Source organism: Panicum hallii, chromosome 9 (assembly GCF_002211085.1).
Source record: "Panicum hallii strain FIL2 chromosome 9, PHallii_v3.1, whole genome shotgun sequence".
NCBI lineage: Eukaryota > Viridiplantae > Streptophyta > Magnoliopsida > Poales > Poaceae > Panicum > Panicum hallii.
The window spans coordinates 54,403,199-54,417,541 of record NC_038050.1 but is presented as its reverse complement, the minus strand read 5'-3'; the positions used below and the strand labels follow the sequence as shown (position 1 = coordinate 54,417,541).

Genomic DNA, 14,343 nt, shown 5'->3' with positions numbered 1-14,343 from the left:
CTATTTAGAACAGTTTAAATGAAATTTATGACAGTTCTTATGGGTAGTTTTTTCGTTATTAAAGTGTACCAAGTTGATTGGATGGTATAGTTATAAAACGGTGGTTTTCGGTTGTCCTAAAAAGTAAGAACAAGGGCAAGTTAATGTTTGTTCATGATTAATTTAGATACCAGGAGAGGAAACAAAAAGTCTTAACTTCAGTAAGAAGTTTTCTGTAGTCACGGGGAAATGACCAAATCAAAGACAACATGGGCACATGGGACATGCATCCTTAACAACTGCACAAAACGAAGAGCAGTAAATCACTCACGCGAGCGTAACAATCCTCGTGATACAACTTTACAAGTACTGCGTATACACTAGCTTGAAATGACTGCTCACACCAATCACAAGCATAGCTTGACGGCACTTTATCACAAGCGACGAGGTTTGGATCCAACGGTGTGTTCGTTTCCTGCCTCTAAACTCTAGACCCGTCACATTAAAGAAAATCTTATCATTTAGAAGTATTAAATAAAGTCTAATTATAAAACTTTTTACACAGATAGGTGCTAATTCGTAAAACAAATTTAATGAGCCTAATTAATCCATAATTTGCCACAGTGATACTACAATAATCATCCGCTAATCATGGTCTAATATACCTTATTAGATTCGTCTCGCGAATTAACCCTAGGGTTCTGCAATTAGTTTTGTAATTAGACTTTATTTAATATTTCTAAATGACAAGATTCTTTTTGATGTGATAGGTCTAAAGTTTAGACCATAGGAAACGAACACACCCTAATCACAATTAGGCACGTAACATCTATGGATCAAGGAAGCCGAGCTAGCCCTAGCCCGAGTTCGCCGCTGTCATCTAGTATGTGGATTCGCTCGCTAACAAGCCACCGCAGATGCGTTAACATTTAGGGCTGTTATGGTCATCTAAGCAGCATTTTCCAATCTAGCCAGGAAAAGATTATGGCCGGTAGTTTACACCAATACCTGGCTTCCAAACAGCCCAAAGACGAACTATCTGACATGGAAGGCAAACTGACTGCTCACAGCGTATAAATTACAAAACTTTTGTTCAGTGATATACTCAGAATGAACAAGATGTGCTTAAAGCTGGGAAAACAGGTAGTCAGCAGCTAACCAATTTCTGAAAACAGATATCTCTATCCCAGAATATAGCTATGTTTAGAATTTTTTTTCAAGTCAAACCTTTTAAACTTTAACTATAAATAGTAAAACCTCATAAAAATTGATAACATAAAAATATTATTCGTTGATTCATAATGAATCCAACTATCGTAGCATACATTTTCTACTAAAATTAATTATTTTTGGAGATAAAAGATGAAAAATGTTTGACTTTGACAAGTTTAAAAGTTGCTATATTTTGGAACAGAGTAATACTAGTATACTACACACTACTTTATGATCAACTAGAGAATGACCAGTGGGTTAAGAAAACAAAGACAATAACAGATAGAAATTACTTGAGACTCAAATCATCGAACCCAGATACAGGATATTGGTTCAAACATAGAGTATAGAGAGGGCATGCGTGATCCCAAGAAATTGTGAGATTGAAATTAAGTACGAATGCAGTGGGTCACAGTTTCACAAACAAACAGCATATCACAAAACTACACTGATGATTACAGAACAATTTAACTTACCATGCATATCAGTGGAAACAATATCTAGCCTAACAGAGGAAGTTGAAACTTAAGTAAGGAAAAAAGTACATATATGATAAACAGATAAACACAATTCAGCAGTTCAGACCTTCGGTCAGCAGTTCAGCTATATAGTATGATAAACAGATGAAGGACACCATTTAATGATAACAAAATTATTATCAAGACACAATTGTTGCCCTCAGACACAGGATAATGGCTGAAACTTGAGACAACATTGAAAAAATAGGTTGTAATATCAAAACTTTAGAACTTAAGAAGCACTGTGACAGGTGACAGTATGACAAGGGAAAACAGATTGTTACAACCCCAATACAGGATAAGGGTTGAAATAATGTCGAAATGAACAGAAATTCAAAATGTAACTTAAGCAACACCACCACTTTTTAACTATATCAGTAACGAGAAAAAATAACATATATGAAAACTGACAGATGCAACTTAGACATATATGACCTGCAGTGAGCACCAACCCTTCTCGCTGAGCAATGAAGAAACAAAGTAGTCAACAATGTTGCTCATTCCACCATCCCAGATTGATTGTTGCCTGCAACAGCTTCATCCCCTTCATCCTCCTCATCATCACCAAGGGTCAAGTCCTCAATCAGCTCCTCAAGTGGCACTGTAGGGACATCATCACCTACAGTAGATGCCATCTCTGACCTATAGTCCTCATTCTTGTACAGATTTATATTAAACCTCAAATCTGGGTCCTGCTCCAAATCCTTGAGGAAAGCCTCATACTCATCTAGCCTCCTCTCTTCCTCGCCCTTGGCCTTGTTCCCAGCATCTTCCTCCACTGGCAACCTCTTCAGCTTCCATCGCCGTGTGCGTGGCCTCTTCTCATAGCTCTTCTTCACTAGAACCACCTCTGGTAAGCTGTACCTTGTCATAGCTGTGTCCATGTCATCATCATTCAGGTTTGCGCCATAGAGATCATACCCAAGGGCATGATCACCTGGATTCAGCAGGTGGCCAAGATGTGTCCTCACTGTAAAGATGGTGTCATTCTTCCCAAAATCTGACACCCGGGCAACCTGCGCATAAGCCAATTGATACCTAGACCCATCAATGGAAATTTCTGGCGATTCTTGCTCAATGTCCAGCACAATGTACTCCACAAGCTGCTTGCTAGTCAGAGCTGCTTTGAAGTTGTACACCCTGTACTTTTTCTCCTCCAGGTGGTGAACGCGCAGCGTGAGGGGATCAAGAAGAGCAATGGCATTTGTGACCTTGACACAGAGGACGAGTGGGCCAAGGCCACCCATATCTCGGGAGGCCTGTGGGCTGAGAGCAATGAGGTCCTCGCGGCAGATAGGGCAGATCTCGACCGAAAATGTGTACTTGTAGTTGTAGACGCTGCTCTTGGTGTCGTGCGAGACGAGCTGCTTGGCTGTCTGAGTTTGGATAGGAGCGACGGTGGCGAGGAAATCGACCAGGCGGGCGGCATGGGAGCGCGAGCCGAAGAAGAAGTCGAGGCCGCCGGGGGCCGCGGCGACGCGGATCGCGAGGGAAGCCTGGCCGTGCTTGAGAAGGAGCTGCTCGAGGTAAAGGAAGGTGCGGCGGTGGGGCACGTGCTGGCGGAGCTGGACGACGGCGACCCACTGGTCGGGGTTGGCCTGCGCGCGGGAGCAGGAGTCGCAGAGTCGGTCGTGGACGACGAACTCAACTGGGTGAGTCTGCTCGAGGACGACGCCGTGGAGCACCTCGCGGCGGAGGCGCAGCTTGAGGCGGAGGCGCTTGGAGTGGGGCTCGGAGAAGACGAACTCGGCGCCGGAGAGCGAGACGCGGAGCCGGGCCAGCGGCCGGTTGATGCGGCGTAGCAGGATCTGCATGAGCTCGGGGGACTCCGGGGTCGCGCGCAGCCAGGAGCGCGGCGGCTGGAGGTAGGAGGAGCAGTCGGGGCAGTAGACCACGGCGGCGTGGCGCGGGACGCCCTCGGTGATGTCGACGCGCGCGCGGAGGCAGCGCGCGCACATGTTGGCCGGGTTGGGCTGCATCGCCACGCCGCACATGCAGCAGAGGACCGTGCCCGCGGTCGCCGCCGGGACGAACATCCCGGCGCCACCCGCCGGCGCGGCTGATCCGGGCATCATTCTGAATGGATTCTCCGATTGAACCAAAGTAATTTGGTGTGAGGGATTGGATGGAGTGGAGAATTTTGCTAGGGTTTTGTAGTTGCGGCAGGGGAAGTAGGGGAAGGGAAGGGGTCCAAGGGGAGAAGAGGCGGCGGCGGCTGGGAGGCGGTGGTTGTGGTGACGAATGCGATTACGGAGTCCACGGCCGCCTGGGGTGGGCTTCCGAGTCAAGCAAAGACTGCCGGATGTTATGGGCTTTTGGGCCTTTTCAGTTTGTTGGGCTGTAAAATCCAAGGAATCGAAAGCAAATTTTCGGTTTACAAACATTAAGGGGGAAACAAATGCTGTTCTTTAATCAACTCATCAACACTTCAACTCTGCTGGTACCAGATAACAAAAATTGTTGCTAACAGAATTCTCTCGGTCAGCAAGTTAATACGTACCAAACATGCGTATAGCATGACCTAATTTTATGAAAGGTGATAGGAAAATCCGTTCACTAAGTTTACATAGCTAATATCATCATATGTAAAGCTGAGAGGGAAGAAAGAAAACTCCCCTAATACAACTGCATACAAGATCACTATGACCCATCTGATCCTATTCAATCTTTGTGTTCAGCCATAGAAAACGGAAAATGAACTCATTGATGCTACATTGTAGAGTCTTTAAATTACAGGTTCTGTCAGACACTGAAAAGGAAGAATAACTCATGACAGCTACATTGACTTCAGTGAGTTCATTCGCTAGCATTGCCAGCGCAGGTGTCAAGCTGGCAATTCAAGAACAGAAGATGGTTGGTATTACCAAATTACATGGACAGATAACTGAACTATAAGTATTGAAAACCAGGGAGATGTTCTTGCTGAAAGGCAGGAATGTGTTGTTCAGCCAAGCCTTATGGGCGTCATTCTCTCATCAAGGAATAAACTAGCTGCTTGAGTAAGCATCGGATATCGATGCACAGCAGGCTTTCAATTCTAGTCTTGAAGCCTCCTTCCATTTTACTCCCTCTTTCATAATGCTAATTTCTGTGCACATGACATTATGGCACCTTTGCATAGCACCCTGTCCACAAAAATGAAATCAGATGAATTTCATTGTTGCTTTAGTTCAATTGATAACAGAAAAAACAGTAAGCAGAGTACACAATCTATAAGCTTGCTTTACCCTCTAAATTCTCAGCGAAGGTCACGAGTCAACATGCTTCTCCAGGAAAGCATTAGCCATGTTGCTGAAGCTGGTGTTAACAGCTCCTGCTGCAGCATACTCTCTTATAATCCTAACTACATCAGGTTTCAGGATCTCTTTCTTTGTCGCAGGGTTGCATAGATAATACAATGCCCCAAGTGCATAAGTCACCTGTTATATAATCATGGGAGAAAAATTGCAGACATGAGCAAAGGGTACTGAAAAGCACGAAATCATGAGAAATATACCCTGCCCAAAGCACAAAACCTCTTTTTGTTAGCTTCAGAAATACTCACAGTGTTCCGCACCGGGCTTGATAAGCATTGTATAACCAATGGGATTCCGCCACACTGAACAATGACTGAAGCATTTGCAGGATCTGCATGTACATAGACGGAACACACAAAGTGTGAGTGCTTCACTGAATTCACATCAAATAAGAAATCATAGAGTTGAAGGTATTGCGTTGCTCACCAACACATGAGTTACATATTCCACCAATACCGAACTCGACAAGCCTTTCATTTGGCTCTGTAATGCAGTCCAAGAATAACTCAAGAACATTCAGCTGAGAAAATAAAAACAGAGTTATCGAACAGTAAAGCTAAGTCAAGATTGACTTTACAGAAAATCTGCAACAAGTGTTTCAAAAGAAAAAGTTTAGGACAACCTGACGCATGAACGCATAGTTAAAAGGGTCATACGCAAAATTTGCCAAGTTTGCCACTATCTTCTCCTTAGACTCTGAAACAAGACAGATGAACTAAGTGAGTGTACAATTTATAAAAGCATGGAACTTACACAGTGCAACAAAAAGAACACATCATCTCCATAAGCTTCTCCTTTATAAATTGACCGCACGGGATAGTTTTTCGACCAATTTTTATCTGAAGTATAAACATAGTATCCTGAAAGCGTTGTTTTGGTTCAACTTTTGTGCCGCATATTTTCATTTTACCCTCCAGATCTTTGCAACTGCAGCATATCTTCATTAGGCTCACTAGATCTCCAATGCAGGTGCAACATGCTCCTCTATCTGTCTAACATATTCAAAAGTAAAATACTGATTCACTAGTAAGATGCTTCTCACCAATCAATGTAGTAGATTCTACTCCAATGAAACAACCAAACAGTAGCAGCAAAGCATCACATTTACATATGGAATTTAAGCTACAGTAAAACAAATTAAAGTTCTGATCACAAAACTACAAGTACAATTCAGACTAAAAACCAGTTGATGTCGAGACCCTCCCTAAACTGACACTCAAGCTGCTAGAGAATTACAAACAAAACGAGCTGCACAGCAGCCTGTAAAAGAACCAAGTGTAAAGCAGCCACAAACCTTCATCCGTGGCGTTCTGGAACTGGGTCACAAGATCCTGGCCATGCGCAATCAAGCGGAACGGGTTAATCGACGGGAGACGGATTTGCAGGATGGATTCCAGCAAGAGGACTCGCCAGCACCAATCCCTGGGGGAATAGAAGAAGGAAGGGAGGGACGGGACCGACCTGAAGGTACTGGTCTCGCGGAGTGCCGGAGCGGCCGGTGCGCTCGACCTGGCGCTGCGCGTTTGTGAACATAGATCTCCTCCAGCCGGAATCCCGTGATTTCCCTTTGGAAGCCGCGGCGACTTCCTTCTCCCGCCCGCCCCGGCGGGTCGCCGGCGAACCGCGAGGTAACGAGGCTCGAGGAGGCCGGCAAGCGAAGAACAACTCGCCAGACCTTAGCAAAAAAGGATTGAGTTATTTCGAGAAATATATTAAACCAACCCCAATCCTTTTACCCATTAACATCCTAGAAGATTTCACAAAACCATTATCGCTTAGTTTTCGACTTTTCGGAAATATATTGGCAGATGAATTAGTCGTTGTTGTTCTTGTTTCTTTAGTTGTGTGGCTTCACTCGGGTACATCTGGATGGGCTCGCCTCTTCCTGTATGGGCCTTGGTGTCATGGGATTAGCTGGTTTTGGGCCTCCGCCAAGTACAAGCCCAAGTGCCCAACCCACCCTAATTATTAACAAAAATATTTTATTTCAAGAAGTTTGTTAGGGTGCTTGAAAGGTACCTGGTCACCTGGATACCTCCCCAACGGATGAAAATACCAATGTAGCCCTTATATGCTTAACATTAGATGGGGCTCATGGATTACTATAATAATTTCCAAAAATGAACCTTTTGAGGAGCAACCACCCAATGTGTGCGAAGGAGTGTTTAAGCTTTTAGATGGACTAGTCGGAGTGTAAAACTCAATGACGTCAAAATCCTAGAATAAAAAGGAAATATCACGTCAAAAGTGAGTGAAATCCGAGTGTAACCTTGAAAACGATGATTCATGTGCTTGGAGTGACCAAGTACTGAATGTAACCATGTAGTAGCTCCTTTTTCTGCGTGTTGTTTGCTGTCACTTGCATTCGCAAACCCTGTATGCCAAACTTGCATATCTAACAAAACGTCCAGGTCCCCAATGTGCTTGCCATTGTTGGTCTTCAGGACAAAAGAAAAGAAAGGATCCAGATTACACTCTCAGATTATCATAAAAGTCTGATTTTTAATATTTAACTATAAAATCGGATAACGAGGGCAGTCCAACTATCAAAACTAGAAGTTTGGCCCCCTTTTGGATGGTTTCAAAGATGGCTTTGTATTTTTTTAAAAAAAATAAAAAATTCTGATTAGCTTAAAAAATCAAAACTAATTTATTTTTAAGAAAAATATGAAACTAGTATCAAATTTTTTCTAGAAATGCAACCTATCTGTTGTTGTTCTATTTGAATTTTATTTATTCAAAAAATAGGCATAACTACAAGTAAAAAATATTAGGAATATGAAAAAAATATATTTAAATAACTGACAAGTAGAAAAAATATATTTAAATAACTGACAAGTAGAGTGCCAATAGATAGGCTAAATTTTTAGAAAAAAACTGGCACTCGTTTCGTATTTTTTGATTTAAAATGAATCTTTTTAGTTTAAATTTAAATATTTTTAATTTTTATAATATAAAACCACCTTCGAAACCATGCAATGGTCCAAATTTGTTGGGTTTCAACAGTTAGATTGCTCTTGTTATTTGGTTTTGTAGTTGAAGTTTGAAAATCGAACTTTTATATTAGTTCGATGGTGTAAACTGAACTTTTTAAAAATAACGATTCATGTGAAATACAAATGTCCATGAGACCATGAGGCACGAGGTATATATCGTCTCGACATTTGAGATGATGCAAATAACCGTGCCGTGAGCCCGTGAGCCCGGATGGAAGATGGAACAGCGTAGCAGAAAGGTGTTGGTGACCATCACCGGCGCCCGTAACATTGGAAATCCTCGTGCTCGGGAGTCGGGATACATCTCTGACGTTGCCACAGAGAGAAAAAAGGGCGTGGCGCCCTGCTCTGTTCGAGCTCGCTACTCGTCGTTCTCAGATGTGGACGCGGCGGCTGTCAGCGACCAACAACAGGCGGAAAAGGAAGACGAAAACGCAGCCCAAACATAGCAGCGCGCGCGGCGCCCCCACCGGATGCCATGGCACCAACCACGACGCGCGGCTACCTCGCCCTGCGACCTTGCCAGCCTCCTCCCACGTCGCGTCGCGTCTCCACCGGCCGGCGGGGGGCCGTGCCCACGCGCGCGTGGTGCATGTCGGTGTCGTGCCGTCCCGGCGTCGCCTTCGCCGCTTCGTAAAGCTCACGGCTCCACCCTACCTGGTCACTGACGACGCCCAACCAAACCGTCCAAACGCCCGCCCGCGAGCGCCATGAGCCACACACGCACGCGCCTGCCTAAAAGCCTAGCCGGATCGTCCCTCCCCATGCGCACATGGACACGGTCGTGGCCACGGCCGCGCGCCGCCTCGTCGCCAATGCCATCCACGGCGACCCTCGCGCCCACCGCGCCGCCGGCGGGTCCTCCTCGAGGCTGGGTGCCGCCGCGCGGGCCCCGGCGCAGCGGGAGTCGTTCCCGATGCTGCTGCCGGTGTTCGTCCTCTTCGTGCTCCTCCTCTGCTTCCTTTCCATCTTCCTCCTGCGCGACCTCCTCCACTTCTTCTCCCTCTGGCTCCGCCGCCGGCGCCGCCTCCGCGCCGATGCGGACGCCGCGTCCGGCGCCGGCGCCACGCCGGAAGCGCACGCGCCGCCCAAGCCGGCCGGGCTGGACCCCGCGGTCCTCGCCACGTTCCCCACGGTCCGGTGGATCGAAGCGACGCCGCAGTCGTCCACGCCGGCGCACGCCGAGTGCGTGGTCTGCCTGTCCGAGTTCGCCGCGGGCGACGCCGTCCGCCTGCTCACCGTCTGCCGCCACGCGTTCCACACGGCGTGCATCGACTCCTGGCTCGGCGCGCACACCACGTGCCCCGTCTGCCGCTCCGAACTCGACGCGCCCCCGCCCCGGCCAGGCGACGGCGACGGCGGCCGCATCGCGATCGTGGTTGACGGTCAGCGAGCCAGCACGGCGGTGGCGGAAACCGACCAGACGACATCAAACCCGGGAAGCGGTGGCGTGCGATCGCGACCTGACCGGTGACATACATGGTGGCCAGATGCCGAGTGCCAGGCCGCCGGCGACTTGTCTAGATTCTTAGTTTTTTTTTTGGTGTGTTTGCTCTGAGGATGGATAGCTGCCAGGATCTGCATCCATGGTGATGCTGGAAATGTGAATTTTTGTGTGTGAATTTTCTGTATATGCTGAAGGAATGAACGAACTGTACCACGTGTACATACACACTGTTACAGATATATGACTATATGTAGGTGTGATAATGCGTAACACTCATGCAGATGTAGATGCTGTTCATTAGCATTGCGATCAGACAATCGGAACTGTAGATTGTTCATTACTGACTGAAGCGTTCTGAGTATCAGCAATGGACAGGAAATAGATGAACCAGGGACTCCAATGGTTGACAGCCGTGCATAAACAAGGCTATTCTAAAGTTAGGACAGCACTAATTTTAAACTTCACTAGAATGTATAGATGCATTCGTGGCTCCAAACAAATTTTGCCTCACACAAGACGCAATAGCAAAATCTGAGACTGTCCGGTTTTGGCAGAGAACTTAAACTGCTAGGGAGAATGCCTAACCATGTGTTCGAAAAATACAGAAGAATTTGCCTAGCTAGAAAGGGAGAACACTGTTCATGCTATATTTATAGAAGGGAAAACGCCTGCCCATACGGGTACAGGGTATTTTCCGATATTATTATATAACGGTAGCAATATATATATATATATGTGGAATTATATGTATTATAAATGTATACAGACGAGATCATATACAGGTCAATTTTACAGGATGTAGACATAAGACCACGGTATCATTCTTGAAGTGCTTTGATTATCCGAAGACGAATCGCACCTTATTTAGGTACCAGCAGTACGACAGATCTTCCACGAGGGGATTTGGCGATCAAAGCGAAGAGGCATTCTTCATTGAGCACCACCGCTATTGGACTTCTTTGCTATTAAGGATCTGTAGAAGCTCAGGAACCTCACAGTGAATTCTGCAAGGATTGTTGCATGGTCAAGTTAGTGCCTCACTGGACTAGACTTCAGAAGTAAATTGAAAAAAGAAAACTGCTAGTACCTTCAATCTTAATAAAGCACTGGATGCTTTCGCCATGGTCATGAACGTTCTCGGTAAAACCTTCTATGTTCATGTTTCTCATTTTCAAATCTGCCTCTGGAGATTTGCATCCTTTGCACTGCTCTTTTATAAGCTTGCATTGTTTACACTAGCCAGAGGGGACCAAACAAAAGCAAATGGGTGTCAGTTTGCAACATGGTACACTAATTGTAGGCTTGTAGCTGATAGATGAAAAAAGAAACACTAACAATCACAGGAGATGCCACCAATCTTACATGGTTCACATTCAAGGCCAGTTTATCAATACTGTGCTGAAACTCTTCATCCTTGTCCCTTTTCAATTCAGCGACCAAGTGCTACATATCAAGGGAAAAGGTAAACGATAATAGAGAATGGGCAGTTATAAAATCTGGCAAAACCAGGCTCCGACTGGAACGTAGAAATCACAGTGACATTAGCGAAGCAGAGCTTACCGAGAAAATGAAATGAGGTGACACACTATGTTCAATCAATTTTCTGATCTTTCCCCGGATAACAAACAGTCTGTACACACGGCAAAAGAAAATATTTCTCATCAGACGTTCAAAAAAAAAAAGTTCACTTTTGCCGAGCCATGAAACATCAGAACGCAAGGTATAGCTTACTGCTTTGAACTTGGCTCCTCCATAATATTTCTGGCCACATTAGAGATTTCCTCTTCCCATCCTGTCAAAATAACTTGGTCGTCTACAAATGGGTAGCTGCATTTGTAACCGAAGTTATTGATATATGTAGAAGTTCCAACAATAGCCTCTTCATTTCAGCAATATGAAACAAACAGTTTCACAAAGGAGCCATCTCAAGGAGGGAAAAGTATACATACATCTTGATAGATGAAAGATTAGTAACTTCCATTCAAGATAATGTCATATCACTAGCAATTTTAAGAAACAACGGAGAGTTAAATTACATTGTAACTAGTGTGCATTCGTTTTTTATTCACATATTGACATCAGGAGACATATTTAGATGTTGGGAGTTTAATTGCTATGTGCATCCTAGTTGGCGTAGAAGTCTGTAAATTATACTACATCTAAAAAAGACCGTGAAATTTTATATTCGTTTGTGTAAAATGGAACAGAAAAGATGTCAAGTTGCTTACTTTGCCTTGGAAGTAGCTTCAAAAGAGCGTATTGCCTGTCGGAGATTATTACTTGCGCTGACTGTTATTCTCCTAGCAAGATCACGAGGCAAATCAATGCTCTCTTGCGTTGCAATGTACTCTAGAACCTTTATTATCTAAGAGCAAATCATCTTTCAGCAGGCTGTCCGGCGCAGCAAGTCAAGAAAAACACCATACACATAACAATGACCGACAAGTTGTGTAGCAACGTACCTCGTCAAATGAAGGTGGCTGAAGAGTCACGACCTTGCAGAGATGTCTGACAGCTTCAAGGTTAGAAGCATCAGAGCAGCAGAAAATGATCTTGTTGCACCCTGCATACCTCCCCAAGAACCAACCGATATAATGCTGAAGATCGGACGAGAGCTTATCAGCGTCATGAATAACAACCACTGCACATATGTAAACCACGCCGATGCTTGAGAACAACATGTAAAAATGCTGCCAGATCAATGCTGAACACGCAGCTGTTTGAAATTCCAACTTCTATTAATAAAGGATTGCAAGTTACCTCTGCAGTTAATATGGTCACAGACCGAGTTTGGTGATGGCATGGATTCATCCAACAAAGTAGTTATGACATACTTCTCATACCCATGTAAATCGGCCAAGTTTACCTCCACATGATGTCCTGAAATATTCACTCTGACATCGATGTGCTTTCTAATTTCTCCCTACAGTATCGAATCGGTCAATAGATCATTAGGAAACATGATTCTAGAATAGATTGCATTCTATGATTTCTCAACATTGAAACAGCTTTGTCGTTTTAACAAGAACAAGGGAACTTAGTCACTTTGGTGAAGAATTCTGCGAGCCACAAGGAAATTAATAAATGGAAAAACGTGTTCTTGCATAGTACCTTCAACTCAAATCTCTTTATCTGTTCCTTTATCTGTGAGATGGCAGGATGAACAAAAGGTAACAATGTGTGAGATGGCAGTAGCTTTTTAGAATGAGGACTAGTAACTCATATTACTAGTGTAATAGTGACCTTGAGATCATGAGGACCAAAACCATCCCTTATAAGTGCCAGCACCATGCTTCTCTTGCCAACTGACGGCGGCCCTTCAAATATGAAATGTTTGCACTGGTGTGCAACAGCCTGCATGCAAAAAATGAGTAGAAGAGTCAGTAGTCATGTGGGAACCTGAACTTGACTCCATCATGAGTGCAACAATTGACTCCAAATGCTAATCGAGAGGCCCCTTCACCCCTTCATTGCCACCGATCCTAAAACTTGCTCTAAGACGAAACTGTAAATTGCAAGGCTGCTAAGGTTGAAAAAAAGGTGATCTTTGCTTGCTTGACTCCGTATCCAGAATGTTACGAGAAAGAACGTTTGCAATGGGCTGTGTGATCACCAGCTGGTAGAGCTCGGCGGCGACGGCTTTGTTGCAGATGAAGTCGTTGAGGACACTGGGCCGGTACTTGTCCGCCCACACGAACTTGTCCGCGGTCTCCACCGCCAACGCGGGAGATTCGGATAGGGACTGAGGGGACTCGTAGCTGGTGTCCGTCTGCAGTGACAGGGATCTCACTGCGGTGTTGGGCGAAACCTTGAGCCAGGTGCCTTCTCTTTTGACGGGAGTGATCGGCGTGGCGCGCTCGCTGCTCCCGGCGCTCTCGCCGCCGGCGGACGTGTCCGCTCCGGCAATGGCCTCCGATCCCGCCCCCGGCGCGCGGACCGCGGGCTCCTCTCTCTCCCTCAAAGGCCTCCTCTCGGGGACACTCGCGTTCGCGGCGGGCTCCTCTCTCTCCCTCAAAGGCCTCCTCTCGGGGACACTCGCGTTCCCGGCGGGCTCCTCGTTCTCGTGGCGCGGCGGCGGCACCACCTGGGTCGTTGCGATCGGCGACGGCCTAGGCCGTGGCGGCGGGCTCGGCGCGCGGCGCGCGGCCTCGAGCTTGCGCGAGACGGCGCCGCCCTTGGGCAGGAACGAGGCGCCCCAGCGGTGGAGGCGGAGCATGAGCTGCGACTGCGGCGTCCTTCCGCCGGCCTGCCCGGCCGGGCGCCCGCACGCCGGGACGAGGAGCGGCAGGAGGCCGCCCTGCCCGAGCCCCCCCGGGCGGCGGCGGGCCTCCCGCCGTCGGTCCTCGGCGATCACGGCGGAGAGCGTTGCGCCCGGCGACGGCGCGGGCGAAGGCGAGGGTGTGTTGATCGTCGCCATGGCGAGTGATCGCGGAGTCCGGAGCCGGAGGTGGTGGACGCGGCGGGGTGTGGTGTGGCATCTGCGTGGCGCGGCGCGGCGCGAATTTGGAGGTGACTTACGATCCCAATGCGCGGCGACAAAGGCGAGGGCGGTGACGGGGCGACCAACGCGAGCAGCCGCGACCGGGCGATGTGCTCCGCTGGGGGGTGGCAGGGACGACGGGGACTGGAGCCAGTTAGGATGCGCGAGCGAGCGTCCGCGCCGGCTCCTGCCGGAATCATTCCCGAATTGTTCTTCCTCCTCTCGGCACCCACGGCCGGCCGGCCTCCAGACGGCGACGCCAGGTTTCGAGGTGAGCCTCGCCTCTCTGTGCCGTTGCAAATTCAAATATGAAGCTGACGGCGCCTTTCGAGTTTCGACCAACCAGTCTGCGTCGCGTCGCTGAACATGCCGGGAGCGACCACGTGTCAGCGACAAACGTCACGGTGACGTATGG

The 14,343-nt window shown here is 47.0% G+C and overlaps 4 protein-coding genes across 4 annotated transcripts; 1 reads left to right on the top strand and 3 right to left on the bottom strand.

Moving 5' to 3' along the window:
* Positions 1-1,894: 1,894 nt before the first annotated feature.
* Positions 1,895-3,965, bottom strand: LOC112876949 (60S ribosomal export protein NMD3). The gene has a single exon (XM_025941133.1). The coding sequence runs from the start codon at positions 3,782-3,784 to the stop codon at positions 2,207-2,209; it is 1,578 nt and encodes a 525-aa protein (XP_025796918.1). The 5' UTR covers positions 3,785-3,965; the 3' UTR covers positions 1,895-2,206.
* Positions 3,966-4,390: 425 nt separating this feature from the next.
* On the bottom strand, positions 4,391-6,840 carry LOC112875498 (armadillo repeat-containing protein 7). Its single transcript, XM_025939371.1, has 7 exons — positions 6,467-6,840; positions 6,300-6,336; positions 5,628-5,701; positions 5,432-5,525; positions 5,254-5,336; positions 4,937-5,128; positions 4,391-4,834 (listed from the first exon to the last, which is right to left on the bottom strand). The coding sequence occupies exons 1-6, from the start codon at positions 6,536-6,538 to the stop codon at positions 4,958-4,960; spliced, it is 531 nt and encodes a 176-aa protein (XP_025795156.1). The 5' UTR covers positions 6,539-6,840; the 3' UTR covers positions 4,391-4,834; positions 4,937-4,957.
* Positions 6,841-8,278: 1,438 nt separating this feature from the next.
* On the top strand, positions 8,279-9,658 carry LOC112877431 (RING-H2 finger protein ATL28-like). The gene has a single exon (XM_025941741.1). The coding sequence runs from the start codon at positions 8,774-8,776 to the stop codon at positions 9,473-9,475; it is 702 nt and encodes a 233-aa protein (XP_025797526.1). The 5' UTR covers positions 8,279-8,773; the 3' UTR covers positions 9,476-9,658.
* Positions 9,659-10,189: 531 nt separating this feature from the next.
* Positions 10,190-13,865, bottom strand: LOC112873148 (replication factor C subunit 5-like). Its single transcript, XM_025936167.1, has 11 exons — positions 13,062-13,865; positions 12,692-12,802; positions 12,560-12,592; positions 12,209-12,371; positions 11,911-12,089; positions 11,677-11,813; positions 11,180-11,275; positions 11,009-11,078; positions 10,811-10,891; positions 10,536-10,683; positions 10,190-10,452 (listed from the first exon to the last, which is right to left on the bottom strand). The coding sequence occupies exons 1-11, from the start codon at positions 13,863-13,865 to the stop codon at positions 10,379-10,381; spliced, it is 1,896 nt and encodes a 631-aa protein (XP_025791952.1). The 3' UTR covers positions 10,190-10,378.
* Between the last annotated feature and the right edge of the window lie 478 nt (positions 13,866-14,343).